Source organism: Lepidochelys kempii, chromosome 4 (genome assembly GCF_965140265.1).
Source record: "Lepidochelys kempii isolate rLepKem1 chromosome 4, rLepKem1.hap2, whole genome shotgun sequence".
Taxonomy (NCBI): Eukaryota; Metazoa; Chordata; order Testudines; family Cheloniidae; genus Lepidochelys; species Lepidochelys kempii.
This window is the reverse complement of record NC_133259.1, coordinates 27,361,475-27,384,000: the sequence shown is the minus strand read 5'-3', so window position 1 is coordinate 27,384,000 and position 22,526 is coordinate 27,361,475. Positions and strand designations below refer to the sequence as shown.

Here is a 22,526-nt window from a genome sequence, read left to right as displayed (position 1 = left end):
GTTTGGAAACTGTGGTCCCTGAATAACTAGCTTTATGTGGATAGATGGCTAGCCATATTGTGCTGGTTCTTGTCTTTGTTTCCAGCTGCTAAAATGCAAAAGACAATCAAAAGACAATAAAAAAATTAGTGCTTCCCATTATATTACTTTTTTTCTCTAAACAAATGCTGTAGTTGCCATGGGCTGTTTTGTCGTTGTAAATGGAAGCTGAAGAGTTCCATAAAATCACAATGGAAGGGGAGATCCCTTGAGTCAATCTCTTTCATAGCCCATAGTATGAAAAGCTTTGAGAACCCTGGCACTAGACCACAGGAGATAATTATGTTTACATATAATATTTAATGGGAATGCTGTAAAGCCTAAATAAATAATGTTTATTAATTGCTGTATGACTGCAAAATATTTTTTAAGCCAGTCATTGTCAAAGGTGGGAGGAGAACTCTGGCGTTCCAGGCTCCCAGTTGTGTGCTGATTTCTTGGTCATGTGTCCTTTAGAGCATTGCTGCCTCTTCCTCAAAAATGTGTACTTTATGACTACGTTATTTTGAGTAACCCTGGTAAAACTATGGCAATGTTATGGGAAAAAGTACCCTGAACTTTACCCCTGCATAATTAACAACAACAAAAATTTTGCATGAATATTTCACCCAACTGTGCTGTTAGCCAGCTGCTTCCTGCCCCAGCTTACTGCAGAGTACTCTGCTCTTACCAGAACCCTCAATAATGACCGGCTCCTGCAATGTGATGCACATGGGTGGACTCCAATATCCGTGTAGAGGCCCGTGGGCTGAGTGATTTCAGTTTGGTTCCCCATGAGCATATCACATTGCAGGATTGGAACCAAACTGATTACAATAGCCTTCTTTGACCCTATCCTTCCCATCACCTCATGGTTACTTTTCTAAGTATTTGTGTTCTTCATCCAGCTATGGCACGAAGGGTTAGTGAGAACTAAGAGTGAGAAATACTGTGGAAAGTGGAATTGCTATGGAGGCCTAATGTTCACTTTTTAGTAGCGCTCACTCTATTTGGTTTGTTTTTCCAGCAGTTAAGGTGAAGGGTTTATTTAGCTTTTCTAAAAAATATTTGAAGTTTATTCTGTAAAGTTAGTCTCCCTTATTTTTATTTGTTACTGTTCATAATTGCCATAATGAAAAGGTCACTTTTATGATAAATTATGATGCCATAAAAGTGCCCTTTTTAAGCATTTATTCTTGGAATGACTGGTTGTTTTATGCAGTTCATGCAGTGGTAAATATGTATGTTTGTATACTGACATTTAAGACAGTAAGGGTATGTCTTCGCCACCTACCGGATCAGCTGGCAGCAATAGATCTGGCGAGGATCAATTTATTGCGTCTAGTCTAGTCGCAATAAATTGACCCCCCGAGCGCTCTCCTGTCGATTCCTGTACTCCAGCGCCGCGAGAGGTGCAGGCAGAGTCTACGGGGTAGCAGCAGCAGTCGACTCACTGCGGTGGAGACACCATGGTAAGTCGATCTAAGTACGTCGACTTCAGCTACATTATTCACATAGCTGAAGTTGCGTAACTTAGATCGATCCCCACCCCCCAGTGTAGACCAGGGCTAAGAAGCAAAGATGTGCTGAAAATCACTTCTCTTTTTTAGGTTAAAAGGTCTTATTTATTCAAATAATAGTGAAAAACACATTACAGACTAAATTACAATGAAATAAATACAGGCTACAGACTGGATATTTAAGCTATTGACTAGAGGTGGGTAAATAACAGATTTTTCAGTAAGCTGGCAATTCCACATAAATAAATAAAAAGTGTTCTGGTCAAACCGAAAATGAAATTTTTGGCAAATTGAAATATGAAGAACATTTTGTTGTGGGTTGAATGAAGCATTTTCTTTGGATCGCTAGCATATTGTTATGTGTTTAACCGTTTTAAAAATAAAAGGAAAGTTCAAGTTGAAGTTGTGTTGAATCAAAAATAGGAATGTTTAGTTAGAAAGATGTCAAAATGAAACCTTTTTCTGTTTTTCACATTTTAAGGTTTTTTTTTTTTCTGTCTAAAACAATTTGGCAAAATTAGTCTGAATTCACGAAACATTTTGGTGTTGCTATATCTGTTTTTTCCACCAAAATATTTTGGTTGAAAAAGTTTGCCAAGCATCGCTATTGATTACTTGACAGTTGATGCACTGATGCTCCAGGAACTCGCTCCACAATCCTGTATGTACTGTTGCATGCTGTACTTTATAGACCCCAAATATTGCTATCTTTAGCTATATTTCACCAGAATTTCAGGTGGGAGCAGATTGTTGTACCACTGGGCTCCAATATGAGTAGTTGCTGTTGCAAATGATGACCGCATGACCAGAAGGCACAAAGCAGTCATCCCTTGGTTATTATGACATCCGTCAGCGAAGATGTCGGTGTCAGGTTCCTTTTTGAATGTGGTGGTGCGATTTGTGTTGGAAGCTTAGGCGGGCCTCTAATTTAACTCACAATTTTTTCACACCCAGTTCCTTTGCGTATTCATTGGGTGCAGAAGGATTTGAGGGTTCTTCACCTGAACTTCCCAAAACTGATTCTAAGCTAAGAATAAAAAGCAGGTTCAGTTCTCATTGTGAGAAGCTCATAAAAGAGAGCAAAAGTGAAAATTGCACTGTCCAATGTCCAGTACAAACTCCTAATTCAAGTTAGGCCATGGAATATAAATATGTGTACTGAAAACTGAAACAAAACTGTTAAAAGAATGTATGTAATCTTAATATGACTCTCCTTAATCCAAATAACGTGTTAACAAAATTCAGTAATTTTACTAATTGAGACCAAGTGACACTGAAATTTTTAAAATGACTTTTACTCACCTTTTGTGAAGGGATTCAAGATCCTCTGTTGACAGGTTTTATACAAGTGCAAAGTATTATTATTTTTGACAGTCCTATCTGCATGGATCAAATTGTGTATCCAGCGTGGAGAGAGAAAAGATTCTAGATTCTAGAAAAGATTCTAGAACTAAACTAAGACTTAGCAAGAGTAAATATTTAAATCAGTCCTCCTTTTTTATCTTATTTAGTTGTCTTTTAATAAAATCAAGGTACCCAAAATAAACATTTTAATATATTTTAAGATTTATTTCATTGACCCTTGTTTAAAAAACAACAACCTAGAATGCATCCCTTTTGTTTCATGCTTTAATAGCAAAAGAGAAGGTGTCAATACGCATGTTATGTCATTAAAGTCCAATAACCATGTTTCTATAATATTACATATGCAATCACATTTGTGTAAATCAGTATTCATTACCATATACTACCCTTTGAATTTCTCTTTTAAAATAAAAGAGAAAACAATTAAATAATAAATAATAATAAATAAATAAATAATAAAATAATTATTTTTCTTTTTAAAAATAAACACATTTTTATTGAGGAGTTTAGAAAGGAAAATTTTATTATCAGCTATGACACATTTTGCTTACAGTCCAAGGCAAAGTCAATCACTTTTAGAGCATTTAAATTATATAAAGAGCTTTATATTGAAAAGTATATGATTTGTTCTTCCACGTGGCAGCTTTGTCCAGCTGGTGAGTTTACATCATTGAGACTACTAAACATATTCTGGTAGAGTTATAATTACAAGAGAGCTATGTAGGTAATTAGACCTCATTGGGTTTTCTAGATATTTTTATAGAATAATAATAATATGAAAAGACAATGAAAGTCTAATATATATTACAGCATATTAAATTCCCTGCAGTCTAATGAGTTTGCCATTGTATTGTTGTTAGAAATGTAAAGACAGTAGAATTGTTTGTTGGATGCAAAACCTGGAATGAATTTCTGTCCATGGTTAGTCATAATATTTAAAGCCAAAAGGGCCACCAGATTTAAGTCTGTGAAATACAGAAATATTTCTTTCTTTTTTCCTCTCAAAAGTAGGCCTGGTGGAATCTTAATATCTCCCCAAACCAAAACAGATTTATCATGGACATGTGTATCTCTCCTATTCAAATATATTCATCAGTAAGGATATGGAAAGCCCATATCAGCTATATGTTGTTTGTTCCAAAAAGTTGGTATTCCACATATACAGGGATTCTAATGTAATACATTAACTTTGTTAGCATCTGATTCAGGGGGGCTGTTCATGGAGTAACATACTACTAAAAAAATGAGGGTGGCAGAATTGGGTCTGTTGTGGTTCTATACAGACGCCTGTGACCTATAATGGGTTAGGACCAGATTTTTAAAGGTATTTAGGCACCTAAAGGTACAGATAGGCACTTTTGAAAATGCCTAACTCCCAATCAATAGCACCTAGAGGCCTAAATATCTTTAAAATCTGGCCTGTAAGTCTTAATCAAACACAACTGATATTTTACTTTTAACATCTTGAGTGAAAGCTAGTGTGTTTGACTGTAACATCCAGGTTACAGATTTTAATTCCATTTACTGAGTGCTCTTTTTTTTTTCTTTTTTCTCTAATTGGATGTAATCCAAGTACAAAGTACCACCCAGTTAAAGATCCGTACTTTAGTCCTTATTCAAGCAAATCTCCAAGTGTCTGAATGGGAATTTGACTAAATAACAGCTGCAGGATTTGGCTTTAAATTGCCCTCTAGAATGTTTGTGTGACTTTACTGACCCAAGTTCATATATTTTGAGAATTACTCTTAGCATTACTAAACTATTTTCAGATGAAATGTAGTATGTGCATTGTACTTAATTAATACTTACATTTACAAAACCAGATGCTCCCCCTGGTAGTCAGATGAAAGTTATAAAATTTGTGGGACTACTTGCAGATTGAAGTACTAATCCATGTAAGTAAGTGTGGCAGAATCTGGTCCCTTGTATTTTACATTTTTCAAGTGCAACACAAATATTAAGCTGTTCCCTAAACAACAGGAACTTAACTGTTAGCAAGTGTATAATACAAAGTAAGGATCTCACACACGCATTTCCAGTTTGTTAAAAATTGTGAACTGTTACAAATGCAGTTGAGTGAAACTTACATTTTTCACAAAATGACTCTCTCACAAAATTCTGAGCCATTTACATCCCTGAAATGTCACTTCTCACTAAATTTTGTGAAATGGCTAATTCCTCATCCAGACGTGAAAAATGTCAGTCTAAAAAGGTATCTGTTTTAAAGACTCTTAAAATCTTTAGTGATTGATTGTTTGAAAATAGGATTGCTAGCATGCTTTAAGTGGCAATTCCTCCAAAATTGCTGTTAAAGCCCCTGATTTATCTCGTACTTCACTTCTCCGCATATACTTAACTGGACTATATGGAAGGGCTGAGAGAGAATGTTATCCGTAGTGCCACTCCATGAATTTTCAGATGAAGTGCTAACAGCACCTTCAGAGGAGGAGTAATTTATTTAAACTTACTCTTCTTTGTACATTTGGATTCCTAGATATCTACCTATTTGCCATGTTTAACAGTTTAGATAATTTGGATTTTCTATAGTAATTCAAGTTGACAGCAGTGTGATCTCTCTGAGGTGCCAGTTTTATGTAATCATAGAAATTTGGAAAGAATAGGTTTAAATATTATAATTAGAAAATGGAAATGAACATCATTTATTTGTTAAAATTGCACCAGCAGAAAAACATGTACTTTTATTAACCCAGCTCCTTTAATTATTAAAACGTATCCAGTTAAAGTGTAAGCAGTAGTTACTGGCACTTTTTTTGTATTTAAAATTAAAGTGTCAAATTAGTGTTTCAGACAAGTTATGGCTTAACAGCCCTTAAATCCAATGTAGTCTCTTTTTCCTCATAATTAGTACAGCACAAGATAGGATTGGTACAAGCATCTTCTCACTACCCTGCCAATTTGTCTCGCTCCTGATTTTGGAGACATTGCTTGCTGAGAATAAATTGGTCTCTGCCTGAAATGCTCATTGAGGATGTCAGCATGTGTAAATGGTTTTCATTGGACCACTCAGTACCAGAAACTACAGTAGGGCTCTTGGAGTTGTTTCCATTGGGCCACTAAGCAGTGCTTTCTGCTGTTACTGACCTTTGTTGTGTTTGTGCTGATCACATACAAATGAAAGTCTCTAATTCTGCAACAGCCTCTGCAAGGACTGACTCTTCTGCCTTTAAGGAGTTCCACTGAGGTCAGTGGAGCACAAGGTTCTGCCCACATGGATCAAGTTGCAGAATTAAGGCTTATCTCTCTTTACAAATCTCCTGAACAACTTAGTTTCTCTATTTCTGACTTTTAGAATATTCAGGTAAATTTCTTGCCCCAGAGTATGTTACAAATATTAGCCTGTATGTGTCAGACTGATCCTTGGCATTAAAGGGTTGGTTGGTTTATTGATTTTTTCAATCATAATTTTATACACATAACAATGAGTATCATTTTTAGTAAGTTTATAGTAATGTAGCTTTAAAATTGTTTTCCCACTTAAGGTATTAGTTCATTAGCTGGGATGCAGGACCCATAGGGTTGTAGTGGGGCCCATACGCAACAGTGTGTCAGAGCAAAAGAAATACATGGCCTGCCTGCCCTGGCAGGTCTATGAGAAAAGATCATGAAGCCAAACCAATTAAGTCCAAGATCGCCTTGCTTACCTGGGTGGGAAATTAGTCTGTTAGGGGAAGTAGACTGCCAGACTGTAAATGAGCAGACTGAGAGGAAAACCAGAGATTCTGTAATCTGCACCTGAATGAAGAGTCTATTCAGGGTCCCTTATAGGTTTTATATGGGGTGGTAAAAGGCCTGGTCCACACTTAAAATTTAGGATGACATAGCTACAGCACCCAGGAATTCAAAATATCCACACCTCTGAGTAGCATAGCTATGCTGAACTAACCTCTAGTGTAGATGCAGCTAGCTTGAAGGAAAAATGCTTCCTTTGACCTAGCTACGATTGCTCGGGAAAGTTGTTTTCCTACAGAGATGGATAAACCCTTTCCATTGTGTAGGCTGTGACTACACTATGGGGTTATAGCTACAGCACCATAACTATGCCAATATAATCCCCTATTGTAAACATGGCCAGAGTTGTCAGATTTGCAATTTCTTTAGTCCTGATCCACCCTGTTTTGACTCTCAAATTTCCTATGCCAAGGAAATAATCTTGTTTCGCTGATGGTGTGGTTGGGGATGAGGGTAGGTGGTGGGTATTTGCTGCTAGAGGGCCTCCTATTCTTCCATATTGAAGCTGTGATGTCATTGGAGGAGGTTTCTTGCTTTTTGCTGTGAAAGGTATAGAGAACACAATCATCTAAAACTGGAGAAGACTGATAGCTGTGACGAGCCACCAATGACCAGAAAATGGGGCAAGGGAATTCCAACCTGTTGAAAGTCAAAACTGTTTACTTAAAAGAGAAATTGTGTGTGGACAGTGTGTAATGTATATGTTAGGGCTATCTTGATCTGTAAAAGAGTATAGAGGATAATGAATCTCAATTCTATATACTTACCTTAAAGGGACCATTTTAAATTCATTTTAATTCATAAACTAATTCACAGATGTCCTTGCAAATTCCCTTTAAAATTCAAAGAGTTAAGTTCTGGAAGTTTGAGGAGCATACACTGTATTCTTCATACATAAAATGCTATGTCCATCCTACAGACTTCTGCTGGCATAGCTGTCAGTCAGGGCATAAAGAAGTGTGATCCCTGACTGATATAGGCTCATTTATACCAGTGAAAATGTGCTCTTCACAGGAATCGTTTTTTTTTTTTCCTTTGGGGTGCTGGAATAAGCTAGACTGGCTCTGCTGATATAATCTGCAGCCACACTAAGAGCTGGCCGAAGTCTCGTGAAACCATAGCCTCAGCCTTCACAGTGGAGTTCTGACGAGGCTTCCGTAATACAGGACTGTATCCAGGGTTTCTATATTTAGATGTAATAGGGTTTGAATTAAAAAAATGTCATGGTAAAAGTTAGCTTTTTAAATCTTGTAAAAATGTACAGTCTATGTACTTCTGTTGTGTCTGTGCTTTTAATAAAACCCTCAGTGCCTCTACAAATGAAGTAGCTGCTATAACTTGTTTTCAGAGGACTGATAATTTTATATATAAAGAAATTGAGTCCTCTTTCATCTTCTAAGGCAACATTATCAATGGGAAGTGAAAAATGTGAAAATATAATTATAGTAAAACTCATTGTTTTGTTTTAATGACTGTGTTTTCACCAATGCAATAGAAAACACCCAACTCAGTAGAGAGGTCATGTGAAATATGTTTGACTAACACATTTTTAGAATTCAATTTTGAAGATACCAAGAGGAGAAGTAATTGAAGTCTTGTTTATTGGTGAGATGAAACTGAGAAACAATTCAATTTGGGTATAGGTTCACTTTCTTCCTTCTGCCTCTATATCTCCTTTGTATACCACCACCATACATGCTCTCCCTAACCAACCAATATATACTGTACTGTGTGGGCAAGTTTTCTGTTGCATCCCATCCTTGTGTTACATTTATCCTCCTCTGGGCGCTTTGAAGCTCAGAATATAAAAGAAATTATTTTCTTTCTGACAGGTAGCTGTTATTATGTAATGAACTGCAGCTTTTCTATGCTATGCCTCCACCCAATTATGTAAAAAGTACAGCTTCTGGTGCTGTTTCCAATGTGAAAGTGAAAAAACCTGTCTTCAGAGCAGAAGTTGATTCCGTGAATGATGCATGTTTGATCACGCTTGATCAAATACAGTATTTCTGAATGTCAGATGAATGCACTGCTTCTGATAATTCCATAACAGGAGCTTTTCTTTTCCTCCAACAGTTACCCGGCTGTATGTGAATTCCTCCAGCACAATAACTTGTTATCTATACTCAGAGCCCACGAAGCTCAAGATGCTGGGTAAGTGTGTGGAGGGGGAGGGGGGCTCTTGCTTGATAAATAAACATTATTCATACCCATTGGCTTTTATAAGGAAAGAGTTTCCCTGAATCAGCAAGTAAAATAATCCATTTTAGCAGTCTTCCAAATTAAAATGATAAAGTCCCCAAAACCCCTTATTTTATATTTTTAGTGTTGTTACTTAGCACTTATAGGCCTTTTAAAATATAAGCTATTTTAACACGAGATTAAAGCCTGAATGTGCACATCTCAGACATGTTTTCCATAATGACCATTTCATTATGGTTTTGTAAGAGTGTTGCTTTCCTACAGTAATTTGTTGAAAAGCAGCTGTACTTCACCAGTAGTAGTGAAGTGTAGACGGTGATCAACTGCATATCAAGGAGACAAAGGACAACTGTGTGAAACAAGACTTTGGAAGCTTATTTTTAAGTGACAGCAACCACAATATTTTATTAGTGGTACAAAAACAAACACTAGGATTACAGTGTCTGATCTTTTATGCAACCGTAGCTGAATTACAAGACAGACACATTTGATCTTATTTCAGGAAGTGGAACATGAGACTTCAAATAGGGGATGTTTCTTTAAGGGAAGAGGGGTTACTCTACCAGGAAGAGAGAAAAATATGTAGCAGTGGCTGGCTAGCTCCTTAGCTAAATTTGCAATTGTGAATCGTCTGCAGGAGTGCTGGCACTTTCTGATCAGTCTTACTCTGCAGCTGTGTGCTTCCAGGGTTTTCTGCAAAGGCTATTGCAACAAAGCCCCCAATGTGTACAAAAATATCTGCAGACTTAGGGGCGATGTTCTTTAATTAAAGTCGTGGCAAAAAAAATCTCACTGTTGCTGCTAATTCCCTAAACCACCTCCTCTGACCTGCCTGAGAACAGTTCAGACATAGCTGGCCTTATATACCTTTCTTCTGAGTCGTGACTAACGGGGAAAAAAACCCTGAGGCCTCATCTGTCACTAAATACTACTACCTTACACTGTCACAGACCCCTAAACATCACAGTGGACAAAGAGATGTGTCATGACATTGGGACACTCTATGGCCTGGAAGTCCAGGCTGACCGAGAAGCTTCAGACTCCAGCATGGGTTTCTTAAAACTTCAGTGTGCACCTATCACCATGTCACTGTAGGTCACAACTGAGAATACCAAATTCAGGACAAACTGCTGAGAAATAGGTCCAACACACTCCAAAACTGGTGGTTATTCTCCCATAAGATTTACCAAACCAGCAACAAAAGTAAACTTCTGTTTCACCACACTGGCTAACAAGAAGTCGGAAAAGCAGTCCCCTTAGGCATTCCAGTCCTGGATTCAACACCCAGACACTAGACTTAAAGATGAGTGGTTCTTTAAAACCAATTTCATCAAACAAAAGGGTTCTTCTGATCCCAAAGGACCAGCCACATACCCAGGTCAATATATAACTCAGATCTTACCGAATAACCATGCTGTTGGCAATCCTTTAGTATCTAAAATCTAAAGGTTTTTTTTATAAAAAGAAAGAAAGGTGAAAGTTAAAATTGGTTGAAGGAATCAAATGATTACAATAAATGCACAGTTCTCGGATCAGGCTTGTAGCAGTGATGGAATAAACTGCTGGCTTGTTAAGACTCTGATTGCTTCCAAACCATTGGAAGGTCCTCAGTCCCTTGGTTAGAATGCTCCTATGAGTATAAGTTCATAGTCCAGAGGTTTGAGCAGGAAAGAGACAACATGGCGATGTTTCCAGGGCCTTTTATAGCTTCTCTCCAGTGAAGGGAAACCCATTGTTCTCACTGTGGAAAATTACAGGTGACAAGATGGTGTTTGGAGTCACATGGGCAAGTCACATGTCCATGCATGATTTCACTTAGTCATAGCAGGAAAGTCCATTAATTGTAGATGGGCGTCTTCCATTGTGAGTTAAGTGTTCTTCAATGTGCCATTCAACTTGAATAGTTCCTTCACAATGTGCTGGCTTGTGAGTGCTACCCAGAAGCAAATATTTGAAATACAGCTATAGAGCCAATACTCATAACTTCAGATACAAAAATGATACATGCATACAAATAGCATAATCATAACCAGCAAATCATATCCTTTCTATAGACACCTTACTTGACACACTTTGTACAAGATCTGTTGCACTTACATAACAGTGGTAGCAACAATGATCTATTCTACATGATCATATTTTATCAGATAAAATCACAGCACCGAAGAGGAAATTGTGTCATTTTGATTAGGAAAAGTATTTGTTTCCAATATATACCACAGAGCAACCTTTTGGATTTCACATATACTGGTACACAGGGTGGGGAGAATAGCACGAGAAGCCTTCTCACACCCTGTTACACACAGCCCACTCTCATCATTCGTCCCAAGGTGGCTGGGAGTGGGGTGAGCCCATGGCCCTGACTGCTCCCACCCCCACCTCTCCACAAGCCTGTAGGAGTGAGAGAGCTAAGCTATCGTAAAGCATAGTGCAATACGCACACTGAAATTCCGAAAAGCTATTACAATGAATCGGTGTGATACTTTTCCTTACTTTTGTGGATAATTGCCAATTATTAGAAATTATTAGAGAACTAGTGTGCTGTATTGGGTATTACTTCTGCCTTGCTATGGGGAAAATTCCATTTTGTTGGTTTGCTTCCAAATTCTGCAGGTGTCCCATTCCGTTACTGATTGATTAAATATTGCTCTGCTGGGACAATATGCCTTTGGTCTGCACAAGCCAGCAGGGATGAGTAATGAAAATGTATAGGCATTAGCATGCTAGTCCATGGACTGGACAAGATTTGACATTCCATTGTGAAGCTAAGCTTTCTTTCCATAGAGGAAAGTATATTTCTGGGTGATACTGCTTTGCATGGTTGTCAAATGATATAGTTTGTAGTTTCATGAATGTGCTTTATACTTTATTAATACTGATTTTGAAGCATAAAACTCTTTTGGGGGGAGGTTACTATAGTAATGCCTGTGTCCCATGGTGCTCCAAGACATCTGAATTAGTTTACCTATTCTATCTCTCTGAGTATTTTTTAATCCCTTTGCAAATTTATTTTGAGAAGAACCCTCCATCAATAGATGAAGGGCGAAAACCTGATCCCCTTGAAGTCATTGGCAAAACTCCCAATGACTTTAGGGAGCCCAAGATTTCACCAGGAATGTCTGGTGCTCCTCGTTAGTATTTTCTTTCCTACCACACTTTGCATGCTTGGGTTTCAATCGTTAGGAACCAGCAACCAGTGTAGCTGCACTGGTACAAACAACATGGAAAGTCACAATTTGCGCCATTTGAGTTTACCTCTGCTTGAAATCACAGTAATCCCAACTGTAGGCAAGTTCTAAATCTATAGCAAATCCTTCATGCATAGCTTTAAACATAATTTATTTCTGTTGTTGCTTGTAACTTCACATGGTAAAACCATTGGGAGTGATCTGTTGCTTTTCTTGGCCTGAGATAAGTCAGTGACATGTTGTACGCTTAGAGCACTGAACAAATGATTAATAATACTATTACTTAATATAACCTGTCATTTCCTTTAGGTATCGTATGTACAGGAAAAGCCAAACAACAGGCTTCCCTTCATTAATTACAATTTTTTCAGCACCAAATTATCTAGATGTGTACAATAACAAAGGTAAGAGAGCTCTCTTCCTTCTGTTGATGCACAGTAGTAGCATTATCTTTTTACTCAAACGTTTTATGCAGTTTCCCATTTTTGATTCTTTGCGTTGACTGTGTCCTTTTATTAGTTCATGCTTGTTTACTTCGTTGCACCATGTAAATTTAATGAGATGAATACCAATCAGGTGTGTGTGTGTATATATATATATATACACACACACACACACATTATATATATATATACATTCTGATAGCTACATACTTTTATGTTTCTGTCTTGTATATCCTTGGATACATTTGGATTTTGAGTGTTGGTTGTTAAGTAAAACTTTATTTGGAGAATTAAATGGCCAACAATTCTAATAACCGAAGGAAGCACTTTGTAAAATCTTATGGTTGAGATTTTCGAAGCCATCTGCTACTTTTTAAAATAGGCCATCTGGCCCTTTGTTACTTTGTAAGATTAATGGGAGTAATATGGCAAACTCTGTCATAATATAATCTAGGTTCTTATAGAGCCCATAGTATCTGAGCATCCTATTTCATGTTTTGTTTTGTTAATCATTTTTACATGTAGTGCAAAGAGAGGGAAATATATATAAATGAAAAAAGTCTGCTGCTTAAATAATATACTAGCCACCCTGTGAAGACTCAACACAACCTAAATACAAGTGGATGCAGCTTACATTAAGTTACTACAACAGTCACTACAGCACTTACAGTGACTGTAAGTTTCCCTAATGAGTTGCAGAAAAAAAGCTGTTCTAAATCAGAGCATTCCAATAACTCCTACTGCTAAATCCAATATACACATCAGGATAGCTTCACTTTCTGCTACTCCAGTTGGAATAAAACTAGTATGCTTTGGTAGGTGAAAGAAAATATGGGGACTATAAAGACTTCCATAACTACTTTTTCCTTACCATGTTAATGAGGATAGTTTCATTATAAACTACCATTTCCATGGTCCCAACCTATTAAACCCATTAGAAGGTGTTTAGCTTTCCTAAGGGGACAGGTGGGATTTTCAGTCCTTGCCCACAGACAAAGAAAGTATTTGGTATAAAATGTGCAAAAGAAAAAAGAGACTTCAGAACTAGCATGATTTTAATAGGTTATTGTATAAAACTTCTAAGCACTTTAAAAAGCTATTATGCAAATGCTTTAGTCTTTGTGAGGGAAGAAATTGGTTCACTGCTAGAAGCTAGATTTAGCATATTTTGACATAATACAAATGCATGTTAACGTGCAAAAAAATTATTAAAGGTACAATACCAGCAACATCAAAGCCTTGCTACCAGTATCTATCTATGCAGAAAGTAAAGCATGTAGGAACTGTGCTTAAGCAAATATATTTTGAGTCCTAGCAACATAGATCAGCACAAGAGACTTAGGAATTGCAAGTGCAGTAAAGACAGCGTAAGGCAGTATTGCAGCATCAACAGTGCAGGGGAAAGAAAAGTGTTATTTGTGGGGGAGAGATTTCTGATAGAGCGTATAACAGTAGTTGCCCTTAGCAGGTCCATAGTAGTAAAGTAGGTTGGACCAGCATTTCGGATTTGCCTGTAATTGTGTTTCTTAAAGTGTTTGTATTAGGAATATGGGGGTTGGCAGTATAGGCTTTTGTCACTATGGCAAGCATTTGACACACAAGAACAATGATAAAAATAGAACTTAGCATCTGAATTTTAAATCCCCAAATGTCAGGGGATGAACAGAGGAATGTCCCTCTATCGTATCAGTCTCAGAAATGAGTCATCTTATTTGTTCCATGATTCCTAGGTATGACAGACCATATATTAGATAAGATTACCCTTTCTGATAAAGAACCCTTATGTGCAACTACTGCTGCAAATTCTGATTATCTACAACTGCTGTTGACATTCAGGTGCTCAGTTCCTCTCCCTATTTGGGCCAAGTGAGCTAATGTCAAATTAACAATGGATTAAGATCTGCTCCAATATGACAGAGAGTCACCCTCTTTAATGTGTTGCTTTTAGTGAATTTAAGGCTGACCCTAAATATCCTTCTAATGAATTTTTGTCAGAATTTCTTGCAAGGGAAAAAAACCCTTTTTCCTGAGATTGAGATGACTGGTTAAGGCATTCCAAGTGTGCTATAGAAACTTTTTCACACTGCATTGCTTGTGCACCTCAGTCTTGACTGCAATCTGCTGCTGGCTCAGTCCAGGGAAAGAAAATGCCATGATTCTGAATTTTACGGTTTGGTATATTCTTTGTAAATTGTAGCTTGATTTGCAGCAGATCCATCCTTTAATAATATAGTGATTCTGACTGATCAATTTCATCAGAGGTGAGAGAAGACTTAGTAAAGGCTTCCTGCAGAACTGCAACGAGTGACTTACCAGCATGTCCGCTCAAGGGACAGAAACTGCGTGTACCAAGACTGAATGAGGAAATGTCTGGTCCACATCAGAGGAGATTGGGACCCGAGGAGGCATATGCCATTTTTCTCTGAGAGCAGATCATGTTGACTGAGGACACTTTCTCAATTACAAGCCTAGTCTTTGCCCAGATTTACAGCACGTAATCTCTAAGTAAAGAGAATCGATTTATTTGAGGAGCTTCAGAAAATTCTGATTTGCTTCTGAGCTGTAATGAGTTAGAAATTGCCCTTAAAACTTCAGATTTTGAATCACATGATGTTTTTCAGGCACCTCTGGCTTACACATTACAAACTACAGTAAAAGATTGATCTGTTGATCACTTTAGATAAGCTATTACCAGCAGGACAGTGGGGTGGGAGGAGGTATTGTTTCATGATTTCTGTGTGTATATAAAGTCTGCTGCAGTTTCCACGGTAAACATCTGATGAAGTGAGCTGTAGCTCACGAAAGCTCATGCTCAAATAAATTGGTTAGTCTCTAAGGTGCCACAAGTACTCCTTTTCTTTTTGCGAATACAGACTAACACGGCTGTTCCTCTGAAACCAGTAAAAGATTTGTTATCTGGCATGTTGGGGGATTGGAGGGTGCCGGTAAGTCAAAAATTCTGGTTAACTAAGAGGGAGGGAGTTTGGGTGCAGGAGGGGGATCAGGGCTGGGGTTTGGAGAACAGGAGGGGGTGTGGGGCATGGCTCTGGGAGGGAGTTTGCATGTGGGAGGATGCTCGGGCAGAGAGTCGGGGCGCAGGAGAGGTTTTAGAGTGCTGGATCCGGGCAGCTCTCACTTAGGGCGGTTTCCCACAAGCAGCGACATGTCTCTGCTGCTCCTAGGCAGAGGTGTGGTTAGGTGGCTCTGCGCCTTGCCTCTGCCCGCAGGCGCTGCCCCCACGGCTCCAATTGGCCGCGGTTCCCGGCCAATGGGAGCCGTGGAGCCAGCGCTTGGGGTGGGGGCAGCGCACTGAGCACCCTGTGGCCATTCCTCCACCTAGGAGCAGCAGGGACATATTACCGTTTATAGGGAGCCATGCGGAGCCAGGTAGAGAGCCTGCCGGCCCCGCGCCAGCTGGACTGTAAACCCAATGAAGATCAGAAATGCCAGTTTATAGAGCTTTCTAGTTGGTAAAGTGCCAGATAACAGCTTTTACTGTAATAAAGTCAGAAATTTGCACATAGTTTTGACTTACTGTTTTATATCCAGGTGTGGGCGTATGTGTGGTTTGTTGTTTGCCACTTGTAGATGAATACAGTAAGATTCTGAGGAAACTAAAGAGATTGGCCAGCAAACTGGAAGTAATGATCAGATATATTTTTATCTTTCTAATGCGTGAATGTGATGGGGCACTGTGGTATTGAGAAAGGGTGGGTTGGAAGGTTTGCATTCGTACTGGGGCAGAATTAAGATTGCGAGGTGCATGCTGTCTCTAGGATACGGTGTTCTTCTTCAAGTGATTGCTCGTATCGATCTCAGTTAGGTGTGCATGCACTGGATGCACAGCCATCGGAAAGTTTTTCTCCTAGCAGTATCCGTCAGGTCGGCTGTGGAGCCCCCTGGAGTGGCACCTCCATGGCGCTCAACATATGACCCTGCTGACCCGGCACCCCCTCAGTTCCTTCTTACCGCCCGTGATGGAACTGTGGCATCTTGCTCAGCAAGTTCTCCACATGTCCCTAGCTTCATTTAGATAGTAGTTCTGATTTTTGATGGTAGTTTCTTTGTTTTGTTGTAGTTAGTGGCAATTGGGTTGTGGGGGGGGGGGTTTACCCTCCACCCTAGCTGGCTGTCTTCGGGGCTTTCATGCCCAAATCCTCAGGATTTAAGCCCTGCAAATCCTGCTCCAAGCCCATGCCAATGGGCGACCCCCATGACTCTTGTCTGAAACATCTGGGGGAGGCTCACCAAGCCAAGAAGTGCAGGATCTGCCACGGATTTCGTCTTCGGATTCAGGAGGAGCGGGATTTTCGCCTGAAGCAGCTCATTATGGAGGCAGCACTTAGTCCCCAGCCTCCTTCGGCACTGGAGGACCCAGCACTGAGTTCTTCAGTGCACAGAGTCGCGGCGGCGGTGGTGGAGTCTGGCCAAGACCCGCGGCACCACCGCTCCCCGGCACCAAAGCTGGCATCATCGACCCAGCACCAAAGTGACACCGGAAGCCGGAGAAGGGTGGCTCTCCTGAGCAGAGACCCGGGCCCCTGGAGCCGACCTCTGTGGTGCGTCCTGTGGAGGAGCGTCCAGGAGCGAAAGTCGCGGACGCAGCACCGTTGACTTCAGCCCCACTGGGGGAGCCTTTGAGTCCGGTGCGGTTGGACTCCCGGTCCCTCAGCGTGGTGAAAGTTCAGCTACTGTCCACCCTGGACACGTTTGCGGCTGCGAGGGACCTCATCCACTCCACACCAAACCTGCGGTAGCTCAGTGGACAGCACTGTCTTGAGGCAAGCTGGCACTGATCCATCCGTTGGCACCGTCAGCTCCGTTGGGCAAACCTCAGCACAGTTTGAGATCCTGGTACTGCTCAGAGTCCTGGCACCGCTCCCCATCGCAGTGCCGGTTGTACTCACAGGCACCTTTCCGGATCACATCAGCGCTCCCGATCGCAGCACTGCTCCACTCGCCTTCGTGGAGCAGGTCCCGGACCTGACGCTGGTTCTGGCACCATTCACCATTTTGGCGCAGCTCCCAGCCACAGTACCGATCTAGGTCCTGGAACTGATCCAGGTCCCGGCACCGCTCCCCAGCCTCGCAGCGCTGCTCTCCTTCTCGTCGGCACAGATCCACTCGGCACCACCCTGGCCCTCGTGGTCCCAGTCTCATTCCTCGGGTTCAGAGATGGGGTCGCGGCCTTCGGATCGGGACCACCACCAGTCAGACTGTAACTGCCCTGATATGGGGGCAGGACCATGGCCGCCACATGGTCAGGGGCCCACCCAGTGGTCATTCTGGACCCCATGGGCATACCACCAGGCCCAGGGTGCACAGTCTGCAGCTTCCCAGTCGGCTGCCTCTGAAACAAGGGTACCGGAAGCCTTGGCCAGTCAGCCCACTCCTCAGGGTCCAGAGGACCCATCATGCAAGAAAATAAACTTTGACTTGATTGTGGTATTTTAAATATAATGGTTTTATGAGGCCTTGAGGACAAGGTATATTGAAACAAAAGTTCCGTGCAGGTTGTATGGGTGAATACAGCTGTGTCTGTGAATCGTAATGAGCCCATCACGATCTGTTTTTCCCGAGGCCACACACAGAAGCCAAGCTAAGATTTTATCAAATGAGGCACTTAACAGTGCTGCTGTACTATATAACAACTTTTAGGAAGAGTCATGCCTATTTTTGAACAATATTGAAATTCCCTATGGCAACAGTATACGGCGGCTAAAGAATACAGTATTCGTTGATCAGTAGCCCATGTACAGTATGTAAGTATTTTAACTTATCACAATATTTTTCACTTTTGTTTTTTACATTTGTTTAAGACATCAGGATGTACAGTAGTGCTATTTTTGCTGGGACAATGGATACAGAAGTGGGAAATTGTACAGTACTCAGTAGTAGTCAATCAATTCTGTTTATTATTGTCAATGAGTTTATATTTTAGTGTTAGACTGTCACTTTTAAAAATGGAGGTTTTTTGGCTGAATGAACAATTTAACTAGCTATCTGAAGGCAAATGCTCATCTTGGAGGGCTTGTTTGTTTGTTTGTTTGTTTTTTAAAGGTTATGTCTTTTAACACTGATATATTCAGTTGGGGAGTTGGAACATTTTGACAAGAATAACAGGATATCTCTTCAGATACCCTTTAAAGTCCACAGTGTGTTTGCTAAGACAAAAAATGAGACCAGGAGAGAGAAACAACAGATTATGCAAGAGGATCTACAGTACTATAAAAATCAAGAAAACAGCCTCAACATTGATTATTTGTGAGACATTCATTGATGTCCTATTCATTAATGTCCTAGAAAAAGGGGTAAATAGCGTGTTTATGAAATTTGCAGAAGACAGCAAAAAGGGAGGTGTTGTGGACACCAGCTGAGTAAATAAGTAATCGAAAGGGATATAGAAAGACAATAACAAAAATTAATTTCACCTTGGAAAATTGCCCGGCAGCATATCTTAAAATAGAGATACTTGGGAAATAGTACCATAAGGAACAGAGGAATGATGTAATAATCTGATTTGTTTATCATCTTTGTTTTATCTTATCAAACCTATCAGTTTTCTCTAGCATTCCTCACTGTACTTATATAAAAGGCCACTTGTTGTCATAGTAACAAAGATGATAAAACAATTATTAGGGTATCATTGCCAATGTAGGAATGTTCACTACAAGTGACTTCTTTGATCTACTGATCCAAGTCCCAAGAACTGGGAATTCGTCTATTTCTTTGGGAGAAATTATTCTACGATTTAAATAGAACTTACTTTTAGGGAAGGTTTTTTCTGGTATGTTCAACCTAAATTTTTCCTTTCTACAGTTCATCCTGTAGAACTGTCATAACCCTGTGTACCACATTAAATATTTCCTTTCCCTTTGTTACTATTTCCACCCCCTCGGTATTTTTCCCAATCCCTTTTCCCAGCCTGTCACCTCATCAATGAAATGTAGTCACTTGGTAGCCAACCTGTTACATTAGGTGGGAGCAGAACTCATGGTTCCATTGTTAAAGTTGAGAGTGAGCTTTGCACTTAAAGCAGGGATTCCAATGCTTTGCTTTGTATGTAGAATGCAGTATATCCTCCCCGAAGTTATAGAACTTATTCTCTCAGCACAGAATGAATTTTCTGATAATTTACAAGCAGGCTGATTGAATAGTTTGTAAAAATTAATTTTAAAATGTTTCCTTTAAGAAATTTAGCACTCAGTGTCAGACTGCTTTTTTCCTGAATGATCTTAGTGTTCGAATTACACAGATGCTTCAGATGTCCTTTATAGCAAAATTCACTGAAATTCTGTGCATAGGATACATCTGAAGACTTCATTTACAATTAGTGGTCATATTTTCTCATTATTATTCATAACTGAAAGATTCTCCTTCATGGGAGCTGAAAAATCATGCTCCACTACAGAGATTTCCACTGAGAAATGCCTTATTTCAAAGTGGTTGCCATCCCTGATTGTACTCAGTGGGACCAAAGTTATAGATTGCCCACAATTAGATGACTGTCTCAATTTCACCACCAGTCTCCTATTATTCTAAAGGGCACTGAGGCCATAAGATGCTGGCTTCACTCTCTTAGGAAATACTAGGAAGCAGTGACCATTTTGTAAGAGTAACACAATGAAGGAAGAAAGAGAAAATCTAATATATATTTAAAAATCATTTAAATCTAATCTGGGGCCACAAACTCTAAAATGTCTTAATCTTATCTATTTGATTATTGCATGATGTTGCTAACGGGCAGAGTTAAGGTTATCTGGGTGTCCTAACTCTGCACCTCTATACCTTAATATGTGTGAATGTAAGGGTAACCTTAACTCTGCATTTCTTGGATTTATAACTCTTGATTTTGGAATAATTGCTACATCCCTGTAATGTGTGTTACAATAAATTTACTGTACTTGCAACCTTAACTCCCATTTTAAGAGTTTAGCTCTTTGAGTCTTTCCTCATAAATCAATACCTCAGATTATCCAATGACTTTTGTTGTTCTTTTCTGGAGCTGCGTTTTTTCAAGTTAACTCTCATTTTGTTTGCTTTGCCCTTTACAACTTCTCTACATTTCTTTCTCATCACTGGTGGTCAGAGTTTCTCCCAGTTCAGGATCCACAAATCCAGTCCCATTAGTATTGTTGACCCCCTCTTCCATATCATAAATGTAGATGTTTACTGCCCAAGTACATTACACCAGTTCTTGCAGCATTTTACTAGACATTGCCGTCAATTACACCCTAGACAACCCACCAAAAATCATGTCTGCACTAGATACCTCTCCTTAATTCAAATCATTGCTGTTTTATCTTTGCTGTTTGCTTACTGAGCTGCCAGTCATCAGCCCACACTGGCAATGTTAATATGTTCAAATCAATATGAATTAATTTTGTGAGAGATTTATCAAATTCTATACTAAAATCAAGATATAATTCCTTTCATCCAGTAATTATTGGTCTTTCAAAAAAAAATACTCAAGTCTGATTTCACCCATGAAGAATAACTCTTGGTGATCCTGCCCCCATTGAAGTCACTGAAAAGTTTTCCATTAATTTCAGAGGGGTTAGGATTTTATCCCATAAACCTATACTTATTACTGATCATGTTTTTCTTATCAATTTGACAAAAAAGTCCAAAAATAATTTATTGAAAAAAATCCCGCAGGTGGCTACAAATTCTGTCTTCATAAAACAGAATTAAAGATTGAGGAGGGTACATGTAGTATATTTTACTTTATTAGCAGCTGATGTCTCACAAATTAATAATGTTAGTAATCAATATTACACAATTTGCAATTCCACATGGTTAGATTATATAAAATGTTATAAAATATTGGTTCCTAAATCTCCTTGTTCCTTAGGATAGTGATTGCTAAAATCATATTAGAATTCATATGGCTATTAATAAAACCATAAGTTTCTGCTCTGGTTGATTATAATAGATCTTAAAACTGCAACTGGCTTCTTGATATAATAGTGCTTTTGTTTGTCATGATCCAGGAGTGAATGTATCAGGTGCCAGAACTTTGGACCAGTGTGATTTCCACTTAGTGACATTGCTGATGTTCAAGAGATTCAATTTTCTATTTTGCCTTGATTGTTTTCTAATTGAAGTAATGCATCCTGTGGCTCCTTTTTTTTTTTTTTTTTTTTTAACCCCAGTGATCAGATACCCTGCAAACTAGTGCTCATGAAAACTTCCAAAGATAAATGTTCTTCCAGGACAGTTGGGTCACCTGCAGCAACTAAGATTTTGGCACCGAGTCCTGATACGCTGAAATTACAAATTTCAGAGTAGCAGCCATGTTAGTCTGTATCCGCAAAAAGAAAAGGAGGACTTGTGGCACCTTAGAGACTAACAAATTTATTTGAGCATAAGCTTTCGTGAGCTACAGCTCATTTCATTGGATGCATTCGGTGGAAAATACAGTGGGGAGATTTATATACACAGAGAACATGAAACAATGGGTGTTACCATACACACTGTAACGAGAGTGATCGGGTAAGGTGAGAGCTTCTCTGTTGGTTCAGAAGTTCTCCTTTCAATTAGGGAAGTACCATTAGAGCTATAGGGAAAGAGGCTAAATATCTCATTTCAAGAAACAAAATACCCATTGCCGGGGGCGGGGAGGAAACCCTTTAGGGTTAAAAAGGTCAGGTAAACTGGTAATGTTGCCAGGAAGTGTGGTGTTCTTGACGCAGCTTCAATTTTGCTCCTCCCTAAAGCACTGCAGACTACCATCTTGTAAACTGTAGTCTGAGTTATATGAATAAACCGGCTCTTATTGTGATTACATTTTATAAGTCATATTGCTTGGTTGCTTAACACAAAAACTAATTATTTTCTCTTCCGCGTTTGGAAATTGAAAACATTTAAAATACAAATTCAGAAAAGTCCGTGTGGCACTTTGAAACCACTGTGCAGTATTTTATTCTTTTGTAAATACTGTATAATGTTACCTCAGGGAATTTTTCTACTTTATTTGAAATGTATCTGTTATACAGTGTGTTTCTCGTTTGCTGTTCAGGTGATTTATAGGTAACTTC

At 39.2% G+C, this 22,526-nt stretch overlaps 1 protein-coding gene across 3 annotated transcripts in view; it reads left to right on the top strand.

Annotated features, from left to right (window-relative positions):
* PPP3CA (protein phosphatase 3 catalytic subunit alpha) overlaps nt 1-22,526 on the top strand; it is a 334,427-nt gene that overhangs the window by 276,627 nt on the left and 35,274 nt on the right. For all 3 annotated transcript variants that reach the window (XM_073340795.1, XM_073340794.1, XM_073340796.1), the window contains 2 exons: nt 8,730-8,807; nt 12,353-12,447. In XM_073340795.1, coding sequence (XP_073196896.1) covers nt 8,730-8,807; nt 12,353-12,447 — 173 coding nt within the window. The remainder of the gene's footprint in view (nt 1-8,729; nt 8,808-12,352; nt 12,448-22,526) is intronic.